The sequence below is a fragment of the Aspergillus brasiliensis genome, assembly GCF_001889945.1.
Source record: "Aspergillus brasiliensis CBS 101740 unplaced genomic scaffold ASPBRscaffold_5, whole genome shotgun sequence".
Classification (NCBI taxonomy): domain Eukaryota; kingdom Fungi; phylum Ascomycota; class Eurotiomycetes; order Eurotiales; family Aspergillaceae; genus Aspergillus; species Aspergillus brasiliensis.
The window spans coordinates 1,724,217-1,745,961 of record NW_027137446.1 but is presented as its reverse complement, the minus strand read 5'-3'; the positions used below and the strand labels follow the sequence as shown (position 1 = coordinate 1,745,961).

Here is a 21,745-nt window from a genome sequence, read left to right as displayed (position 1 = left end):
TCAATCAAGCAATCAATCAAACTTAGCTCCGTACGGAGCACGGATGTAAAGAAGGGGGGAAATTCTACGGACTTCTTTCTGGATTCCCTTCGGTCGGTCTTAAGTTGGTAGGACCGAGGGGGAAGGTGATTACTTATTGTGCTTAGGTATAGGTAAATAGGGGATCATCATAGTTAATTAACTAGGTACTTGGGATATGAGGTGATCGTTATGATGATGACGGGGAGTTGGAATTTGGTGGGATCTAGCTATAGATTCGAATTACTTTGTTGTTTGTTATCTCGCAGTTTGGTGGTGGTATATGGCTTGTTGGCTACAGGTTCAAACAGTGGTTGTGCTTATCCATCATCATTTGATCCCATTATCCGTATTCTGATTCTTTCCTATCCTATCCAACTAGCAAACATGACCCTCACTCCGTAGACAATACAATGCCGGGGGTATTTATTCGAAAACACAGACACAGCTTTACAAATGATCACACAACGAACATATGAAACAGGGTTAGACAAGTCCTCATATCCTTATCAACTTATCACTAATCAGCTCTCAAGCTTCCGCGCAGTAGCTTCGAGCTGTGCGTTGAATGACTTGATCTGATGTAGCAGACCGCCTTGAGCTCCCGGGGCGATGGAGCTCACGTTCTCCACTACATTACGGACAAGGAACTCCAGTCCAGCTGTGGAGGATGGCTCGGGGTTCTGCGAGGTGGATTCGTCGACGGGGCGATTGCGGCTGCGCTCGAGGGCGAGGTCCAGACTGTGGAGGGAGTTGTTGATGGTTGAGCGGGCCTAGTGGGTAACTTTGTTAGCGATGCTTGGGAGTGTATCGTGTGGCTGGGGATCATATCTGCTCACCATTTTGGCATTCTCTTCCTCGCTGTGCTTCCTCCGTACGGCGTCCATTTGCAATGCCACATCTTCTCGTTCTTTCCGGACTCGATATAGTCGGCTCCGCAGATCCATCATCTCCCGTTTGGATTTCTTGATTTGGCGACCGAGAACAAAGTTACTGTCGAGCATCTCACTCAGTTCAAAAAGACGACCCTCGAGCTCCGTGCCATAGGCCTCGACGGCCTTCTTCTTGCGTGTCCATTCTGCACGCCGGGCAGCATTGCCTTCGTTCGCGATCCCGTTCTTGAGTGTCGCGAGCGTCTTTTCTAATGTCTCGCGGCAGATCTGGCTCAGTACGTCTGCTGCGTTGACGCCGCCTCGGCTTACAAGCTTGGTCTTCTGCTTGGCCGCGAGTCCCTCGGTCGATTCCTCTTCCTCGTCAGACGATTCCTCTGGTTCTGGACCTTCTCCAAGTGCAGCGGCGTTCACCAAGCGATGGACAGTTACTGGCACTGTTTCGCCCCGGGGTTGTCTGGGCTTGCGTTTCTTAGGCGGTGGTGCTTCTTCGGTGGGCTCGGCCGGCTCGGCCGGCTCAGCTTGTGCTGTAGCTTCTTCATCTGGAGCCTGAGTCGTTTCATCTTTCTCCTTTGACTCCCGTTTTCGGCCACGGGCACGTTTGGCGGGCCTAGACGGTTCGGGTTCTGCAGGAGGCTCCGGCTGTGGCTGTGCTTCAGGCTCTGCCTCAGGCTCTGGTGCAGGCTCAGCTTGTGCTGTAGGCTCTTCGTTCGGAGCCTGCATCGCATCATCTTCTGTTCTTGGCAGTGGTTTTCTGCCACGGCCACGTTTGCCAGGCTTAGGCGGTGCAGGTTCTGCTGGTGGTCCCGGTTGTACTTCTGTTTCCGGCTCAGCCTGCTCGACTTGTGCTGGTGGTTCTTCGTTCGGAGCTTGCGTTGCATCATCGGTGTTCTCTGGCAGTGGTTTCCTGCCGCGACCACGTCTGACAGGCCTTGATGGTATGGGTTCTGTTGGTGCTTCCGGCTGTAGATCTGTCTCTGGTTCTGGGACAGTCTTAGACTCTGGTTCAGGCTGCTGCTCTTCCGCCTGCTGTGCCTGTTGCTCGGGCAGAGGCACTTCTTCCTGGATATCCTGGGATCGTGTGGGTTTTCTTCCGGGGCGTCCAGCGCGCGTCGACTTCTTGTCTGCCACCGTCGGTCTTGGCAGCCGTGATTGCCGACTTCCCTTGTTGGCTAGGATATCATCCTTTGGCCTGGATGAAGCATTGAGGCCAGTCTCGTCGGAGGGCTCCTCTTCTATTGTAGGAATATTGGGCGTAGGTTCCTGGTCCTTCCCGACACGTCCACGAAGCCTCTTTCTTTCCATGCCTTGAGCTGGGGCGCTTTCTGCTGACCCAGCTCTAACCAATCTAGATTGTTTGGCAGTTGTTGATTGAGGCTGAACGGATGCTGCACGTTGACCACTCGTTCGTTTGGCTCTCGGTGGTGTTGGAGACTTCGTCTGTGCCGTAGTGGCATGGGGTTCGGCTGCTTTGTCGATGCCGTTCGTCTCTTTGGGTTCGATGGCATCTTGAGGCTCAGCTGCCTCTTGGGGTTCAGTAGCAACAGGAGATCGGGTGACTCCGACCTCGCTAACGACTTGTTGTTGGGTAACTTCCCCTGCAGTGGAGATCTGTTCTTCGCTAGATATCTGGGCTGCGGAAGTCTGCGGTTCGCTAGTAGCCTGGGGCTCGGTAACGTCCTGTGCAGTGTCATCTTGGCCCCCGGTAGCATCAGGCGCAGCAAGTCTTGGTGACGCTGTGACTGGTGGTTTCCCATCCGGTGACATATCCATTGCTTCCGATGCCTGCGAATCATCCACATCTGTTGCCTTGGGGCTCACGGCGTTTTGCGGAGAACCCCGCGGAGAGCGACGTGGCGAGCGACGCGAAGAAGCCTCACTATCCTGCGATGTACGTCTCTTGCGCTTGCCCCTTGTTTCCCCGCCTGGCGGAGAAGCCTTTGATTGCGCTTGGGCTTCTTGTTGGGGTTCCGGCGGCGGTGCCGTGGCATGGTCAAGTGCTGCAGGCTCTGCTGGCTGCGGTGGTTGTAGTGGTGCAGGATCCTCCTGTACAGTAGGTTTAGGTGACGGTACCTCTTGAGGATGTTGTGCGCCATTGAGAACAGGTGGGCTCGTTGGTTTGGGAAGCGACTGGGGGGCGGTAATTGATTCGACACCGTTGTTGACGGCCTGTGAACTCTCCACATTTCGCGCGCTGAATGAAATTGTCGAGGTCCTTCTAGGATGATCTTTGGCCTATTAGCATCCTGTAGCACATCTCTTTCTGTTTTAACGCACCAAGTTTCCTGATCTTGCGACTGGGCCCAACCTCCGGCGGGTCTTCCGTAGGTAAATCGTAAGGTGATGGACGCGGCGGAAGTTTGTTGCGCGCGCTTCCTGGTGTTCGACGAATATGCCCCTCTTGCGATGACAGCTTTCTCTCCGGTGATATAATGGGAGGCCGTGTAGTCTCCGGTTCCGTTGCCGCTACAGGTACGGTCGCGTTTACAGCAGTATCTGTCGTCGAGGCCGGTGGTGGTGCAGGAGGGAACAGCGAAATACCGACATCGTCCGGTCGCGACGTGGATTGTGACGGTTCATCGGAGGCACTAGGTAAGCCAAAGGAAAACCCGAAGTCTATCGCCTTGGTCTTACGTGACCTAATAGACAGTCACAGCGTTAGCAGAATTGGAGTCTTGGGTGAGTGCGTCGCGGGGTTCGGGATGGTGATGCGCGTACGCTGCTCCGCGCTGCCGCATTTGCAGCCGCTCCTCTCGGTCTGGATAGTTAGATTACCATTAGCATTGGCGCAAGCACGGTTGTTTGATGGATGCATACTGGAAGCCATGATTGAGAGGCGGCGCTCCTGCCGAGCTTAACGCGCCAAACCACACGCGAAGGGGGAAGTGGTGGTACGGAGAATATGGGCCAGAGATGGTAGATGGATGGAGAGGAGCTGTGATGATGGAGCGATGCCGCCCGCCGTGATGGCCAATGGTGGGTTGGCGATGCTCCCGCCATGTGGGTGCCCGTGAACAACCGCAGTCTATGTTTACATTCTATCTCCGTTGAGGACAAGAAGATATCTCATATCGTTATATGTTCTGGTTCAAGTTAGCGGTACTTGAAGAGCACATCTTTAGGCATACAGTTCCCCTTAGTTCTAGGAAAGCGTCGTGATACTATGGTCCTTTGCTCCGGACTACACAGTTCTTTGAGTTGACATAGCAAATCGGACGACCTTGGGGATATACATAAATCCTGTAAAGCACATCAGAATAGCGATATCAGTAACTGTGTGATTTGTGACTATTTTATGGGGCTTTGTCACCTGTGACTGTTAACTGCAAAACTTGTGGTACTACTATCATTTATCTAACGCTGAACTGGCACTGCTATTTCGTCACGTTAAGTACAGGCTGTTAGTAATTATATATAATCGCCCAGCAGTATGCCATGGAGCGCCGAAATTCAAGTCCCTCAATGCTCCAATTCCAATGAAACAGCTGCTATCAACAACTAGTCTTTTTGCTAGAAAGAGGGTCCAGAATCACTATCGAGTACCAGACGACTTTTCTCGTCTTTTCAAGTACTTCATTCTATTGATTCCATATCTTGAATTATTGATCTCTTCTCCATACTATTGCAAGCATTCCGTCACCCGTGATATGGATAAGGTATCGGCAAGGCCTCGGGTTCGAACCCCGGCTCAGATTTTTGATCTTTTCCTCTCCTGGCTGCACTTTAGACTAAAGCGGTATGGCGGTCGGTCAAGTGCCTTTGCAGTCGATCGGTCTCCGCATGTTCCAGCCAGCCCTCCTCCATATATTCCTCAATACTCTTACCAATTAACCGCGCTTCTATCTACCAATTGGTTCGTTGATATTCAGAAGAACTCTTTCACTGCATTCACATCATGGGCTGGTTTTGGGGTGGCTCGAACAAGGACGACCCGGTCAAAAAGCTTGACCCGGGCTTGAGAGAATACCTCGAGCATGAAGCGCCAGAGAAATACGTCCCAACCGCCTCAGTCCCCTCATCGCAGGACTCCTCCAAGACGGTACCTCAAGATGTGAAGCCATCCGACAACGCCGAATCCTCCGAACCCGCCCTTCCCTCCGCTTCTCTATTCCCCGATGGCCGTTACGCGCACCTCTGGAAGACCTATAAACCGCCCCAGGAAAAGGAAGCGACGGAACAGAAGACTGCAGAGCGAGTGATTGAGAAGTACAAGCAGCGCGGTGATACCGTGCACCGGGCGGCGATGGAAAACTGCGCCCTGGAGCATGAGGACTTGACCTACTGCTTCCAGACTGGCAATTGGGAGAAACGATTGCGGGCCCGTGTGACGCTGTGCTCTGAGGAAAACGCTAAGTTCTCTCGTTGTTTTACCACCCAGGCTGTAAGTGCGGGCGCAAATAAATCGGCTCTTTTCTTTTCCTGCGACGTCTGAGCTGTTGTTGGTCGGTATATGCTGACGGTGATCCAGAAATTCCTCCAGGCCCTAGGGTACGCCTCCTCCTTCAACTGGGACGAGGAAAGGGAAGAACGAATTCAGATGCACGCCGATAAACTCTACCATCAGATGCTTGACTACGAAAAACGGGTCGAAGAGGCACAGAAAGCTGGACAGGAGGCCCCGCCTCTCACCTCTCTTTTCAACCCCGAGGCACAGCAGACACCCGCCAGCACACCAGGAGCCCTGGAGATTCCTGGAGGTGAGACGGTGCCGACAGGATTGAAACCGTCCAAACCGTTGGCACAGCTTACTCCACATGAACGAGAATTGGAGATCCGAGCACACAATGCGCAGCTGGAGCAACAGAAATTGTACGTACAGGAGGCATCGCCATTTATGCAGACACACGAGGATGCACGGCAAAAGCGCAGAGAGAAAGCCGTCAGCTGGTTCGGCGAGACGATTGGCCGCTGGGTTACATAAAGCATATGCGTGGTGCTTCCATTATGGACTGGATCTTTCTCTTCTCTTGTGTATGATTACCCCATTTGTCACCCCCTCCAGTAGGAGTTATGATTTAGAAGCGAGTCTGCGACAATCGACGTTGTTACGCATGGACATGCAGGGCCACGGATTTTAGGGTGCTTTTTTACCCTCCCAATAGGAATGCGAGGAAAATCCAATGAAAGTAAACCTAAAGTGAACGCAAGAGAGCGATCCCTCAGGTACCACAGCTGGGGATATACTTGCTTGTTATACACCTTTGAGCTAGGAGAATTTGATCTGTACCAAACCGTGGGCAGATTCATATATCTAGTCGCGTAGAGGACGCGACCGTCTGGTATGCTCAAGACATGCAGAGAGACAGGAAAAGATCCTTAGTACCAGAAGCGTGGAAAATTGTAACAAAACGGAGTAGTTGATATGCTGATCGATTGCATCTAAAGGAAGATGCTGACGGTCAGGGCGGCTGTCATTCGCCGGGCGCGTTGAACGCCAGAGCGACACGAGGAAGCGAAACCAACACGGGAAGCATCGACATCACCACTACGACCCTCTGGCTCTCTGGCACTGGGCCCTCTTTTCCTCTTCCCATTCAACTTTCCTCGATACTACTTTGTGACTACTCACTCCCTGGACACCTTCACCGGATCTATCCCTTTCTTCTGCCTCCTCACTGGAACCCTCCGTCCCTCCACTGGTCGTGCTCCGCGGCACCTGATTAATTGACTGATTGATCGATTGATTCCTCTCTCGTTGCTCCAAGCAATAATTAACCTTCCCTACGAACGGCTCGCTCCTCCGATCATTACCTCTTCTCACTCCCTCTTGCTGTGACGATCTCACTCCCTTTCTATTACCAGCATCATATATCATCCAGCTCTTTCCCTGCGCGCAAGAAGAGCCGTTGTCTTCTCCGTTACTCCCCAGGGGCCCTCATTGAGCTGCCGTGCTCATCATGAAGGCCACCCCGTTGCTCATCTCGTGGCACAACGACAATGCCCCCATTTACTCGGTCCATTTCGACCCCAATGGCAAAGGTCGTCTGGCCACGGCCGGCAAGTATGATAATTCACTCTTTGTGTTAATTCCAATCCTGGGTCTATGGTGCTAATGATCCTCCTTTCTAGTGACAACAACGTCCGAGTACGAAACCCCCTCACCAGACCTCTTCCCTCCCCACTCCTTCTCACGGCCTTTCTCTGACAAACACACCACCATAGCTATGGAAAGTGGAGACAACCGGCGAAGAACGCAAAGTGACCTACCTGAGCACGCTGGTGAAACACACCCAAGCCGTGAATGTGGTCCGTTTCAGTCCTAAAGGTAGATACCTCTTCGATCCGCATACCAGGTCTTGTCTCTGACGGCTCGTCTTTCTAAACGTTTCAGGCGAGATGCTGGCATCTGCCGGAGATGATGGCAATGTCCTACTCTGGGTCCCATCAGAATTGCAAACACAATCCGGTCTGGGTGAAGATCGTTCGGACGATAAGGAAACATGGCGCGTAAAGCACATGTGTCGGTCATCTGGTGCAGAGATCTATGATCTTGCCTGGTCACCGGATGGCGTGTTCATCATTACAGGGAGCATGGACAACATTGCTCGGATCTACAATGCTCAGACAGGTGAGCGTCGTCTTTCGGAACGCCTCAAAAGAATACTCTTTTTTTTTTTTTTCTGACGATTGAACAACCTAGGTCAAATGGTACGCCAGATCGCTGAGCACTCTCATTATGTCCAAGGTGTAGCTTGGGATCCTTTAAATGAGTTTGTGGCGACGCAGTCGTCAGATCGCTCTGTCCACATCTACAGTTTGAAAACAAAGGATGGTCAATTCACCCTTACCTCACATGGGAAATTCCTTAAGATGGACCTCCCTGCCAAACGCATATCCTCCAGTAGCCCAGCTCCGCCGGATCCATCTATTCGCTCCCAACCCGCAGCACCGAGCTCCGCTGCTGCTATTGTGTCCCCTGCCCCTTCTACCCCGGGCACCCCGATGACCTCGAATTTGCCCATGGATCCTCCACCGGTGTCACACAGCCGACGCTCCTCCTTCGGCTCATCTCCCTCGATCCGTCGATCGGCATCGCCAGCGCCATCCTTGCCGTTGCCCGCAGTCAAGCCACTGGAAGTACCCTCACCAGGTCTGCTAGGTGGACTTGGCGTGAAAAATGCCAATATATATGCAAATGAGACATTCACCTCATTTTTCCGAAGATTGACATTTGCTCCCGATGGTAGCTTGCTATTCACGCCCGCAGGCCAATACAAAACATCGCATGTGTCTGCTACGGATCCGACCAAGACAACCGATGAGATCACTAACACTGTTTACATCTACACTCGTGCGGGCTTCAACAAGCCGCCCATCTCCCATCTTCCAGGCCACAAGAAGCCCTCGGTGGCAGTGAAATGCTCCCCCGTGTTTTACACGCTTCGGCAGGGTCCCCAGCCTGCGAAGCATATCACTTTAGATACTTCGTCAACGGAGGAATCCTTCTCTTCTCTTCCCGAGCCGGTAGTGAGCTCTACGGGGGAGAGTGCTTCTATGGAACCCCCGACGTCGACGCCAAATGACCAAGCAAAGAATAGCTCGACTCCCAAAGCTACGGATCGAGCGGTTAGCCAGAGTCCTGCCCCTGTATTCACGTTACCTTACCGGATCGTGTACGCTGTGGCGACCCAGGATGGGGTCATGGTCTATGACACCCAGCAACAGACACCGATTTGTGTCGTTAGCAATTTGCACTTTGCCACATTCACTGACTTGACATGGTAAGCTCTATCTCAGCCACAGGATCTGTTTACCGGTGTACTAAGCATTTTCAGGTCCAACGACGGATTGACTTTGATGATGAGTTCGTCGGACGGGTTCTGTTCGACCCTCGCGTTTTCCCCGGGAGAGTTGGGCCAACCATATGTGGCTCCTGCATCAGCGGCTCAACAGACAGGAGCTGCCGTTCCATCCGCCAATAGCACGCCCATCCCTACGCCCGTCACTGCCAAACCAAGCTCAGCGGTTCAAGCAAGTTCGACTCAGGCACCTCCCGCAAGCCCGGCACGGTCCAACTCTGTCTCCTCGGTCACGACACAGTCAGGTAACTCGAGGCTCATCAATAACCCGACACCTACGCTTGGATCTGTGCCGCTGGTCACAGCAACCCATTCAGCCCAGCCTCCGACACTTCCGCTCACTACCCCGCCGCAGACCCCCATGTCCGCGGCCTCCCAAAGTGGGACAAGCCATGTCAGCAGCAGTGTGCTAGGCAAACGAGCCGGTGAGTCAGAGAAGGAGGACGACAAAGATCAGAGCGCCGCTCCGCAGGCACAGCAGCAATATCAACAACAACCGAAGAAGAGACGGGTGGCACCGACCCTGATATCGGCCGGTACCAACCCGTCTGCTACATTGCGCGACGAGCCACCCAATGCTGACGTGGGCGGTTAAATCTCGCCTGACAAAAGTGTACCTTATCTGGTCGCCCAAGTGTAACTATTATTCGCTGTTCCTCATCCCCCTACCTCTTCTCTATCCGTGTAATGTCAATCGCGGGTCCGGATGATCTGGTTGCTACGATTATTATTATTCCCTTGCTGATGATTTACGGTTCCCCTTCTTTCTTTTCCTCATTTTAACTTTGCTTTTTCTTTCCTCCCGATGGGTCTCGGTTCCTTCCTGGAAATCCCGGTAGAGTTCTTCCCACGCGTTCCGGTCATGCATGCATGCATTCGTTTTGATCTTTCTGGCGCATTACTGTTGTAACCTCATCCCCCTCATCCCTCTTACTTACCCCTCTTATCTCTTTTGGTTCAACTCACGCGGGCTCGGATTACTGTATGTATTTATTCAACCCGCTTTTCTTTCCTTTTCTTTTTTTTTTTTTTTTACATATCCACAACCCGACTTCTCTATCTGGTTTACCTAGGTCTCTTCATTGTTACTGTTTGCTTTTTATAGTCGCGAGTACCCTTTTCCTTTTATTTAATTTCTCCCGGGCTGCATCTTATCTCGCCAAGGCAGGGGAGGGAGGGGCACATTACTCATTGACTGTGGACTCTAGCCATGGCTGTGCTGCGGGGGAGGTAGGATCCATAGTAACTAGTACTATTTAGTAGGTAGGAAAGTTGTCTGGTTGTTTTTGGTATAGATCTTCAATCAGTCAAATAGTCAAATCACTCAACCAACCAATCAATCAATCAGTCAAACAGATCTGATGTCTTGTATCTTGACTATCCTATCTCATGTAATGATGCCGTCCGAAGTAATTATTTACGGTATTATCATTATGTTACACTGAGAATATCGCCAACGAGTTAATGATGTATCAGTATCGTGTATCGAGGTAGGGTCTTCCTTTCGATGAACACATTATGATCATTCGCCATGACACGTTATATCATACTTAGGAAAGAGGTAGCTAGACATGAGGTGAGAAGAGAAAGAAGGGAAGAAGGGGAACAGAAAAGGAGATAAAATAGGAGGAAACAAGTGAAGAGGAGGAATGCTACATGTTCACCTGAGAAGAGGATGAAGTAAGGATGGGAGGGGTAGTGTCTGTCAGTTCTGAAAGAATAGGATGATATACGAAGAGGATGGAGGGGTGAGGGCACGGGGAGGTTTCAGTCATGGCTATCGCCATTGACGCCATTCACCTCGGGGTTGTGCCCATTTACATGCCCGTTAGTGTCCTCAGCGGAGTGCCCGTTGGTGTACCCGTTGGTGTACCCATTGGTGTGTCCGTTGGATATGCCGTCTGCCATCTGCCGAGAAGTGAAAGCGTCTACGATATCGGCCATGCTCATGTCACCGGGAGGCACGGCTTTGGCCTCCGTGGCGTGGGAGCCCACAGTCAGGGTGGTCACGCTGGGGATCATCTGTTCAGCATGCAGGCGATTAGCCCAGCGGAAAAGGGCTTCGTCGCCGCGCGCACCTCCGGCGACAAACACGAAATCCGGCGTGCGGGGTAACTGCCGCAGGACGGATTCGGCTGCTTTGGCTTTGGACACGTCCAGAGGCTCAACACTCACGGCGCCCTGGCTGAGGACCACGCGGATGGCTTCGCTTCCCCGTGTGCCGTTAATCTGATCTGCTAGGCTGGAGGCCTGGCGCCCGGCGATCTCCGGATCATGCGCATTCTCGTAGCAGAAGTTCATGAGACAGCGTCGCTCCTCCATCTCACTTCCTTCCGTTCGTTCATGGTAATACTGAATCACTTTGCGGATGCCGTTCCGCCAGTCCTTCGCCTTCTCCATGTCTACTAGTGTTTTCCACGTGGACGAGCCCACCTCGCGCTTGAAGCATCCATTCTCGGCGATAAACCCCACCTTGGTGGAGAGTGCCTGCAAGGCTGAGTCAAGCTGCTCCGGACTTTTGCTGCTCGTCACATAAACTGTATTCTGGGGATCTGCTAGCAAGCGCTCGAGCAGAGCGATTAGGTCAGCCGAGGATCCGTTTTGAGGTGCAACGATGCCATCGTCTTCTAAGAAGAACAGCCGTGAGCTGGAATTGTCATACGCCTCCTTCACGGATTTGACAGACAGCAGGGACACCTGGCTGAGTTCACGAGATAGCTGTGTGCTGTGTGCATTAGTCAGAGCGGTGTGGAATGAGTTGAACCATGCTATCGCTGTGTGAGGGGTTTGCTTCTCAAGCAAGAACTGCCAGTTCCGCTCCTTCTGCTCGGGCGTCATGGAAAGCGCTTTGTTAATCGCATCGGCAACCTCTTTGTAATCCCAAGGGTTAACCAGAAGCTCGTGCCCACTAAAGAGGGAAGCGCTCCCTGTAAACTCGCTCAGGATGAGAGAACCATGACGCTGAGACGCCAGAATTCCATCCTGACAATGAATGTAATCGTGGCTACTAAGGTTCATGCCTTCTCTGAGGCTGGTGACCATGAAGATGTCCGCCACACTCATGAGGGCCAGGAACTGGGAATAACTGATGTCCTGTCTCAGAAGTACCAGGGGCTGGTGAGTCAAGCTGGAGTATATCGAATTTATCCTCATAGCGATTTTCGAAACCTGAGCTTCCAATTCAGGCAGCTCAGAAGCCGAAGCAACTTGAACAAGGACGACCTGGGCCAGTTAGTACCAAATGTATTAGACCATGCATTGTGCTTCGCCCGAACATACCTTCTCCCTCCACTTAGGATACCTCTTCAGAAAGAGTTCATAGGCGAGAAGCTTCTGCTTGATACCACCCGGAGCATCGAGCCGGTCGCGAGCGACGATTAAATGTTTTCCCTTGTATCGAGAGGTAATATTGGCGATCCAATCCTTCACATGTGTAGTCCTGCGCAGCGCGTCCAACGATTTGACGTCAACGCCAATGGGCATATTCTTCACATGGACAAATCGTCGATCGAGTTGTACACCATCAACGGAGACTTCCAACCTGAGAAGGCGGATGCAAGACTGAAGGAAATGATAGCAATACTCTTCCGTCTGGAAACCGATCAAATCCGCACCGAGAAGCCCATTCAGCAGTGCTTCGCGAGCGTTCAGGCAGCGGAAGACTTCCGACGAGGGAAATGCAGTATGCATGAAGAAGCCAATCTCTGCCTTTGGCAGCCTCTCCCGGAGCATGCCCGGGAGAAGCAGAAGGTGATAGTCATGCACCCAGATGCTGTCACCAGGACGCCAGTATGCGGCAATAATTTTTGCGAATGCCTCGTTGACTTTGACATACTGCTTCCAGGAGTAATCATCGTACTCCGTGTGTCGCGGACTTTCCTGCATCTGATAGTGGAAAGCGGGCCACAGGACAGCACGGCAAAAGTGGGTGTAATGACCTTCGAATTCGCTGTCGCGGACAAACACCGCAAGTGACTCGTATTCATCTTCGAGCGTCTCGAAGATACTAGCGCGCGTTCCGTCTCTTAATGAGTCCGTAGGCATACCCAGTGTGCCTACCCACATCTTGTCCGTCAACACTCCCGCTTCTTCGGCAGCGTTGATGGCGTTTCGCAAGCCACCATTGCCCTGTTCGGCAGCCTTGACAACCCAGTCAAGCTCAGAGAGCAGAGCACGGGGACTCCCATGTTCTTCTTCCGAGCTCAATACATCTGCAGGACCGTCCAGAAACGGCGGGTTGTCCAAATCATCCCCTGGCTCAGGACGGCTCAGGATGGACGGACCCGGGTAGAGAGAGGTCTTTGCGCGCGGCTGATTGAACTTACGACTCTGGCCCCAGGAGACGGTACGAGGTTCACTAGGGCCTGGGCCGTTGGGATCATCTGCAGCTGGAATTTCACCTGCAGCGCGCGAGACGTATGGCTTGAAGATCCGTTCATCATCGGTGGTCGCGCCAGGAGTTAGCGACAGACTTATGCTTTTGGAATGGTGCTTCCGGTTGGTGTCTGCCAGTCGTCCTATGATTCGGCCCTCTCCGCGAGAAGAGCTACTGGATGACTTGCGCCGAGCATGTCTCAACTCGGTAGCTTGAAAGTCAATGGTATAGGGAAGAAAACTAAAGAGTGTGAGTGAGAACTCAACCGACTGCGAGATGAAGAGGGGTAAACATACAGTGATGCGATGAAGACCGTCATTGAGGTGAAGAGACTGACAAAGTCTTCGCTATGTTATCTCCGAGGCTAATGGTTCAATGGATACTGCACAAGGAATTGAAGGGGGGTAAAAGGCTTCAAAGCTTTTTTGGAGGAAAAGAGAAAGACTAAAGTATGGAATGACTCGTGCCGCTTTTCGGGGATGAATTGAGTGAATAATCCGTTGGAGGTTTAATTTCTTCCTTCTTCTTGTCCGGACCAAGGGATGCTAAAGAGGGTGTGGGATTGATATGCGACGGCAGGAGCTATGTCTTAAGTGTCACGGGGAGGAGTGAATGCGACGACCCTGAAAATCCCGGGGGCAGGTTAGAAACCCGAACCAGCAGATGAAGAAAGCAGGGAGTGGTGACGTTGATGATTGGACCAGGGGAAAGCCGTCCAGACCGGGAAGATGAAGCACATGCGAAAACGAGAGGAACATTCTGGGCTCTTCGGGGAAGGGGGGAAGTGTGACTGAGCGCGAAGGAGGGGTTCGGGCAGGTTCTGTTTTTCTTTGGGCTTGTCTTGGGCAGATTTTCCAGTCGCATCATGAGGGAGCAATAGAAGGAAACGATGGGGGAAAATGGGCTATGGACAATGGGCAATGGGAAGAGGGAACGGGGACCCGGATCTAGGCCACCAGGATTGTGGTCTCAGATCACAAGCCCGATGCATGGCATAGATGAAGCCAAAGACGCAGAAAACTTGCCTGGCAGCTGCTATAGCCTTGCAGCTTATAGCGGGCAGGCCAATGAAATCAATGACGTTGTGGTTCCCGTGGGATCCGCAGTCTCTCCACCGGCACTAAGATAGCGTTCTGGCGATGGTTCTCGACAATTCGACCGGGCGTTGGGTCGCTCTCCGTCGCGCACGCGCGCCTTGTTTTCCGCCAGACAATGGGAATGGACACCGAAGCACATGGAACACTGGGTTGGTCAATGATGATTCCGGCACTCCAGACAGGGAACGGGTGAATGAGGGATGGTGACGGGAAGAAGAAGAAAGTAGAAGAAAAAGTGGGAAAGTGGAAAGTGAAGTCAGAGAAAGAAGATGTGGTGAGGGGCAACACGAACACTTTTTTAGTCCAATTCAGTCTAAACTGGATGGAAAGCGGAAAGCTTGAAAGATAAACCAAAATTACCATCACCAACTTTCATCTTCATCTTTCAATCTTTCCCATCACCACCACCACTACCACCAACACTACTCTCACCCCCTTTTCCCTTCCCTCGGCTACTACTCCTCTTCATTATATTACCTCGCGGTCTCCTATCAATTTCCCCCCAATTGACTCATCTCACCCTCGCTTCTCTTTCCATTCGATACAACCCATCCTCCAAAGCGGGGCAGTCTCCCTTTGCTCTGTTCTCCATTGCATTATCTCTTCCCCCGCCCTCTCCCTAATGGCTACCAACGGTTCTTCTTCGGAAGGCGATCACCGCCTGTTGATCGTTTCCAATCGTCTGCCCATCACCATTCGTCGCTCCGGCGGTGGAAAATATGAGTTTTCCATGTCCTCTGGTGGCTTGGTGACAGGGTTGAGCGGACTATCAAAGACCACGACCTTCCAGTGGTATGGCTGGCCAGGACTGGAAGTGCCCGAGGATGAGATCGACTCCGTGAAACAGCGATTGCAGGAAGAGTTCAACGCCACTCCGGTGTTCATGGACGACAAATTGGCAGATCGTCACTACAATGGCTTCTCAAGTACGTACTGTCATGATTCCCCTCTCCACCTGCATCGGATGCGCATCCGCACCTATCTCCTGCGGCTGCCACTTGGCATGTTGCGACAGGTCCGTATCGGTTGCTAATATGAGCTATCAGACTCAATTCTGTGGCCCCTCTTGCATTACCATCCCGGTGAGATTGTTTTTGACGAAGCTGCCTGGGATGCGTATCGTGAGGCGAATCGTCTGTTCGCGAAGACTATTGCCCTCGAGGCCCGGGAAGGGGACCTTGTCTGGGTCCACGACTACCACCTCATGCTTCTTCCGGAGGTGCTCCGCGAAGAACTCGCGGTCTTGGGCAAGAATAATATCCGCATCGGATTCTTCTTGCATACTCCGTTCCCAAGCAGTGAGATCTATAGAATCCTTCCCGTGCGGAGTCAGTTGCTGCGTGGCGTGTTGCAATGTGACTTGATCGGATTCCATACCTATGACTATGCACGTCACTTCCTGAGCTGTTGCTCTCATATTCTGTAAGTGGCCACTTGCTATCCGGCCGCATGTAAGCTAACGTCTCCGACAGTGGATTGGTCACGACCCCAAGCAGTGTCAAATTCAAAGACAGGTCTGTCGCCGTGGGGGCTTTCCCCATTGGCATTGATCCCGACAAGTTCACCGAAGGCCTGAAGAGCCCCAAGGTGCAGAACCGCATCGCGAGCCTTGAGAGCAAGTTCCAAGGAACCAAGTTGATGGTCAGCGTCGATCGCCTTGACTACATCAAGGGTATTCCGCAGAAGCTGCACGCCTTAGAAGTCTTCCTCTCTCAGCATCCTGAATGGGTTGGCAAAGTCGTGCTGGTACAGGTAGCTGTCCCGAGTCGCCAGGATGTTGAAGAGTACCAGAACTTGAGGGCCGTGGTGAACGAGTTGGTGGGCAGAATCAACGGGAAGTTCGGTAAGTCTGGCAATGGCGATGCCTTTCTCTTGCGCTTGCTAACAGCCTTGACCTCAGGAACGGTCGACTACATGCCCATCCACTTCATGCACAAATCGGTGAGCTTTGATGAGCTCATCGCGCTGTATGCCGCCTCCGACGCGTGTGTCGTGTCGTCGACTCGCGACGGGATGAACCTAGTGTCGTTTGAATACGTTGCAACACAGCAGAAACGCAAGGGGGTGCTAATTCTGTCGGAGTTTGCTGGAGCCGCGCAAAGCCTTAACGGCAGCATTGTAGTCAACCCATGGAACACGGAAGAACTTGCCAGCGCATACCACGAGGCCGTGTCGATGAGTGACGATCTGCGGGCCCAAAAATTCGAAAAGCTCTACAAATACATCTCCAAGTATACTAGGTAAGCTGACGCGGCCCGGTTGTTATACAACGCATAGTTAACTGACGATAAATGTCGCAGTGCTTTCTGGGGCAAGTCATTTGTTGCCGAACTATCCAAGTGTTCAACTTGATTGCTGTTATGACTGCAGCGTGCTTCTTTCTTTTCCAACTCCTTCATTCATTCATTTATGCATTCATGCATTCACTGTTTATATTCTCTTGGCGAACACGAGCACGGCGAACATAGTTTCTGGGCATAGCGATCTTCTAATCCATAGATTAAGTATCAATTCGGCAAGCGACACAGCATATTACAGATACCGCTTAATGCAAAGACACCTTCTAGAAGATTTTGATTGATTGATAGTGGCAGTAGAAGAAAATTTAAAAACCCTACAGTACAGCAAGCACAATAGTTACCCGAACCGAACATCCATCGAAGAAGTCAAACTCATCTTCCAAACTTAATCACCACACCGAAATATACACACATGGCAGAAAAGTAATAAAAGTAGAAATATGATATGCCGTGTATCTGATACATCCCAACAATGATCATCCAACAAAACCCCAACCACATCCCTTCTACCTACCTATCTGAAACACGTTGCCCAATGACCCGTCCTGGGAAAGGGATTATCGGCCCGTTTTGTGTGTACGTCATCATGTACATACACATAGTGTAGATCATTTTCATTGAGTCAGTAGGTAGATAGAAGATATTTCGTACTGTTACAGTGGGTATTTAGAGATGATATATATATGTAGATAGTTAATTAATTAAGTTTGATGCTTGATTCCAATTCCACAAGTAGATAGATAATATTGAAGTCTAATTATAGGCTAGAGGAAACTGAAGTATGATTGTACCTACAGATAGATATATATTCTGTATGTGCATCCTGCACAGTAACGGTGGTACTGCAGCGGCAATGTCCATCTGCTTGCTTGCCTGCCTGCCTGCCTTTCTGCTAACGTAGTACTAGACAGATAGACAGGTCGCAGGTAGTATTGTATCAGCGGTGGCAACTGTCTTATTATGCTATGCTATGCTATGCTATGCTATATGGTGGTATGTGTATGTGTGTGCGAATCAAGCAAGTATGTAGATATGTATGTAGTATGTATGTACGTCCGCGAGTACCTGAAGCAAGGAACTGGATCATATCTATCTATTATCTATATGTTTGTCTCAGGTGAAGTTGAAGCTGCAGTTGTGGTTGCATCATCACTACCTACATGTGCGATCACTATCCCACATACAAGTATTCATCCCTGTTGTATGCGCAGATAGACTACTCTATAGAGTATCTATCTACATACATTTGACTCAATTAAAATATTATACTATATTGTAGAGTATTAGTTAGCGTATCTGCAAGACAGCCAAACTAACAAGCTTGGTTGGCTAATTGGTTGGTTGGTTGGCGTATCTAATCCATGACTTCACGATGACACGGCCCGCTAACCACAAACTCACTAGTCAGTTACTTTCTCCGACTTAACCTGTGGAAATGTAATCTCAGTAACTGACTGTCATCCTTGGGTCATTGAAACTTGGTTAAGATGTGGATGTTGAATTTCTGTCGGCCTGAGCCGCGCAGGTTAACTAATTAATCCTCTGCCTAATTATCTACCTACCTTGTAGTTTGTAGTCTAGCCTACTGTGTTCTCTAGAGGCAGACAGGCAAGCATCTGAAGAATCCACCCAGATAGAAAGTAGTCGTAATCATGCCAATTCAGCATCGATAAAAAGACCCACCCGCAACAAACAGACGGCGCGCGCGCGCGGTACGAAGCACCTACCTTACTTTGGGGGGATTTCTAAGTTTCTACCAATCGGGAAAGGGATGCCTCACGTGTTTCGGTTTCAAGGGTTCAGTTCAATTCAATTCAGTTCCCGTTCTGGTGGTTAAGTTGAGATGCCGTAAGCCGGGTCCTTAGTCATCTGTATATAGCTGCGTAATCAAACCAAGGATTGATCTCTGGATTGCAATTTCCAATGTCTGAAGGAACTGAACTAAACTATGCCCCTTCTTACCTGGTGTGAGTTGCTAATATTAGCCCATCTACCCCATCTTTTTTGTATTTTCTACTCCGGAGTAGAGCGCACTCAGAAGAAGAAGCAGATCAAACCATGGTCACGAGAAATATTCTCCCTTTGTAGATAGAATGTCCTCAAAAACAAGAGATGAGATCGTCCAGGGTCTCGACCATCGATGGAATGGAACACAAACCCGAGAACGACTGGAAAGGGTTGTTGACTTTCTACTACTTACTAAACTCAGAAAAGGGTAAAAAGAAAAAAAGAAAAAAAAAGGGAAAAGGAAAAGCCACACAGTCACACACACACACAACCGGATGAGGTATCCACGCCAAGCCCCCTGGCCAGGGTCTAGGACGGTTGTGTCGACTGTTGACACCTTGGACAAACAACAGAAACGGGTTTAGGGCCATGGGTCTGGAAGCTCCCTCTAGCCAGATCTTGTCTCATGCCAAGACGGACGCTTGCGCGTCTCCGCCACCCACCGTCCTGTTTAGGAAGGATGCCGTAATCCTGTAACGCCGACTGGTTTTATCTCCGTTGGTTACTTTCCGCTTTGAGTTGGGGAGGGAGGAACAGGGAGATATGCGGACTCTCGGTGTTGTCGGGTCCCGGGTCTCTTTTATTTTATTTTATTATATTTTTCTTGTTGTTTAGAACAGCTGTCTGGGTTAGTATAACTTCAGGTATCAATCAACGTCGCCATTCATATGTATAAACCAAATCAAGGCTGTAGAGTTCTCTGGATGTGTTATATGCATGAAAATGATTGGCCTAGAGAATTCCTTTTTGGGAGGGAAAATTAAATGACGGTGGAAATGAATTGGCGATTTGTGGTACATGAGAACTGTCAGAGTGGGGATTCACATTCATCAGGGTGCAGATGCCGCGTGTGCTTCTAATGCTAAGAAAGATAGGGCGTTGGACAGGTCGTCTTATATGTACAGAAAGGGCCTTTATGCGTACGGACTGCTGAGGAGTTGCTCCAAGGGTGTCGTGCGCATTACGGGGGCGTGATTGTCTTCTGATCGCTGTGTCTATCATAAAGTCGTCCTCCAATTGAAACATATAGAGTGACTGCCCGTGCAAGGCGCAGTCTGAACCCTGACCAGGGTTGGCTTTCATAAGTCATCAAGATCACCATGATCATCGCCGGACACACGACGGCTGAAGTCTGTCCCGGCTAGGGTTTGGGTTGGTCTTCTCATAGGAGGGCTCATATCAAAAATGACCCTCAGATCCTTCGAAGGCCACGACGTCTCCAACATACGGACTATAGTTCGGCGCCGGCATACGGTGCTGACCCCGCCCCTCCAATTGCTTCTGTGGCAGCTTTCCGAGTAATTTAGCTGGCAAATAGTGCAGTTCCTAGCCTTACATGACTATCAAGCTCCCTCTTATTTGCCCAATCCCTTCGTCCGCCAGAGTATCGGCTCCCAAAATCGGGTTATGACTTCCCTCCGTGATTCGTCAGCTGAGGGGAATCGTAGTTGAGTGGAGTGAAAAAATCCAAGCAATGGGTCGAATAACTCGTAAGGCTACGGGCGATGCCGCTCTGCCAAATTACCCCTTTTGGTAGAATCATTGGAGTGTTGTCCCTGAGTAGCTGATGGAGTTGTGTAAATTTTTCCTTCTTGGTGGAGGAAGAGCTCCTTAAAATTCTGTTGATGGTGTGCCTACTGCCTAGTATCGACCATTGAAGTGGACACGATGTGCACGGAGCACGGTCGTTGCGCATGGTAGCGTACGATGGTGACATTTTTAGTCCGTTGGTCAGAGAGCCGCGTAAGACAGACAGGCTGACGTCGAACGAGATCCTCACGGCGCGGACCCAGAGCGCGGAAGATTGCGCTCGACAGTTACCCGATCGGGAGATGCAAATCTTCTGTATAGCGGAACAGGACCTCCACGGGGGAAGATGATGAAGCTCTGAGGATCATAGTGAAATTTGTACGAGGCTTGCGTAGACAGAGTTGAGGGGAAGAGCCAGTCCCAATGTCAGATCAACGACATGCGAACCCACGCGGACATGGCCAAGCTTTTTGAGGGATTCATCAGCAGGTATGACTCTTCTGTAAGTTTATAGTGGAGAGAAAGAGAGTGTGTGAGAGTTGGGTGGAAAACATAGTCTAATTTTCTATCTAGTGGTCCATACTAATATCGTAGTATAGTAGTACTATTGGGCAGGATGGAGTCGTAGGTGTTGTTGTAGAAGCAGACAGCCACACCGTTGTTCGCACTTAGCACACAGCAAAGGTCACGATGGACAGGGAGAATCGGCATCGGGTTCGAGAAGTGGAGCCTGAAGTGCAAAGATATCGACCTAATCGGATCGCGACAAGGGAGTGATTGACAAAGAAGAAATATACTTGCGGGAAGGTTGGGGTTCAATAATTGGGGAAAAGATCGGAGGAGTCTGCACAGAATGGATGCAGTTTGAGCGAGGGTTTTGGGTTTGGGAACATGGGAAAGGGCTGGCTGTACCGCAGAAACCGCATCCAAACCAGCAGTATACCAATATTGCCAAAACCCAGACGGGGAGGTAAGTCAGTTAACAGGCACGACAACGAGAGAAAGGAAGGGAGGGAGGAAAAAAGTGCGTCGCAGTAAGCCAGATGCAGCGGACCGACCGAGCGAGGGTCTTGGCCATGGTTCAGTTAACTGTTTCGGGGCGGGACACACGCGGCTTGCGGTGCTGGCGCGGGGCCCTGATTGGGGCGAAGAGCTCAAGGCTGACGACGCTTCGCCCTCGCTGCTGGCGTGGAGAGAAAAAGCGCCAATGGCCAGAAAAATCATCACGTCCTCTCCTGTGACTAGTCAGTCCCTCCTCCGTCGTATTACTACTAGTATTGCGTATTGTTCGGCCACCGTCTGCGTAACTCTTAGTTAGCAGTTACCTTCCCTTTCTTCCCTCCATCCCTCTCTCGCTCTCTCATTCCCTCTATTCTACTCTCTCTCCCTTCCTCTCCCTCCCTCCTCCCCCAAGATCTACTTCCCTACCTCTTTGTAGGTATCTTCAAAACCATCCCTCCTCATTCCTCTTCTAACCGCTCTCTTCCTCTCTCTTTCTTCCTTTCTCCCTTCTTACTCTCTCTTCCTTTCCTCTTCGCTCCCCTTTCGGTTCCCCTGCCGCCCGCCCACTCCAAACCCTTCCTATACCCTTTCGGTCGTTAAACTCTTTGACATAATTTCCTCCCCTCATACGACTTGAGTTACCTGTAGCCATCTTCGACATTTGGCCTCAGTATCCTCCGATCTTGTTCACCTTCTGAATCCCTCCGTAGTCGTGGCGGTTACGTTG

General features: G+C 50.9%; 5 protein-coding genes across 5 annotated transcripts; 3 read left to right on the top strand and 2 right to left on the bottom strand.

Annotated features, from left to right (window-relative positions):
• Positions 1-135: 135 nt before the first annotated feature.
• Positions 136-3,828, bottom strand: ASPBRDRAFT_176527 (uncharacterized protein). Its single transcript, XM_067619833.1, has 5 exons — positions 3,726-3,828; positions 3,627-3,666; positions 3,186-3,547; positions 858-3,136; positions 136-791 (listed from the first exon to the last, which is right to left on the bottom strand). The coding sequence occupies exons 1-5, from the start codon at positions 3,733-3,735 to the stop codon at positions 543-545; spliced, it is 2,940 nt and encodes a 979-aa protein (XP_067480147.1). The 5' UTR covers positions 3,736-3,828; the 3' UTR covers positions 136-542.
• An 823-nt stretch (positions 3,829-4,651) lies between these two features.
• On the top strand, positions 4,652-6,144 carry ASPBRDRAFT_42652 (uncharacterized protein). Its single transcript, XM_067624844.1, has 2 exons — positions 4,652-5,289; positions 5,377-6,144. The coding sequence occupies exons 1-2, from the start codon at positions 4,804-4,806 to the stop codon at positions 5,827-5,829; spliced, it is 939 nt and encodes a 312-aa protein (XP_067480146.1). The 5' UTR covers positions 4,652-4,803; the 3' UTR covers positions 5,830-6,144.
• A 252-nt stretch (positions 6,145-6,396) lies between these two features.
• Positions 6,397-9,600, top strand: ASPBRDRAFT_42651 (putative chromatin assembly factor 1 subunit B). Its single transcript, XM_067624843.1, has 6 exons — positions 6,397-6,909; positions 6,978-6,993; positions 7,071-7,173; positions 7,240-7,476; positions 7,549-8,629; positions 8,684-9,600. Exons 1-6 carry the CDS (start codon positions 6,806-6,808, stop codon positions 9,300-9,302), a joined length of 2,160 nt encoding a protein of 719 aa, XP_067480145.1. The 5' UTR covers positions 6,397-6,805; the 3' UTR covers positions 9,303-9,600.
• An 874-nt stretch (positions 9,601-10,474) lies between these two features.
• On the bottom strand, positions 10,475-13,401 carry ASPBRDRAFT_195541 (uncharacterized protein; the record flags this gene model as incomplete). Its single annotated transcript, XM_067620877.1, has 3 exons — positions 10,475-11,929; positions 11,987-13,322; positions 13,379-13,401. The coding sequence occupies 3 exons, from the start codon at positions 13,399-13,401 to the stop codon at positions 10,475-10,477; spliced, it is 2,814 nt and encodes a 937-aa protein (XP_067480144.1).
• A 1,271-nt stretch (positions 13,402-14,672) lies between these two features.
• On the top strand, positions 14,673-16,760 carry ASPBRDRAFT_557682 (glycosyltransferase family 20 protein). Its single transcript, XM_067627442.1, has 5 exons — positions 14,673-15,105; positions 15,226-15,601; positions 15,652-16,022; positions 16,080-16,419; positions 16,480-16,760. Exons 1-5 carry the CDS (start codon positions 14,802-14,804, stop codon positions 16,529-16,531), a joined length of 1,443 nt encoding a protein of 480 aa, XP_067480143.1. The 5' UTR covers positions 14,673-14,801; the 3' UTR covers positions 16,532-16,760.
• The last annotated feature ends 4,985 nt before the right edge of the window (positions 16,761-21,745 follow it).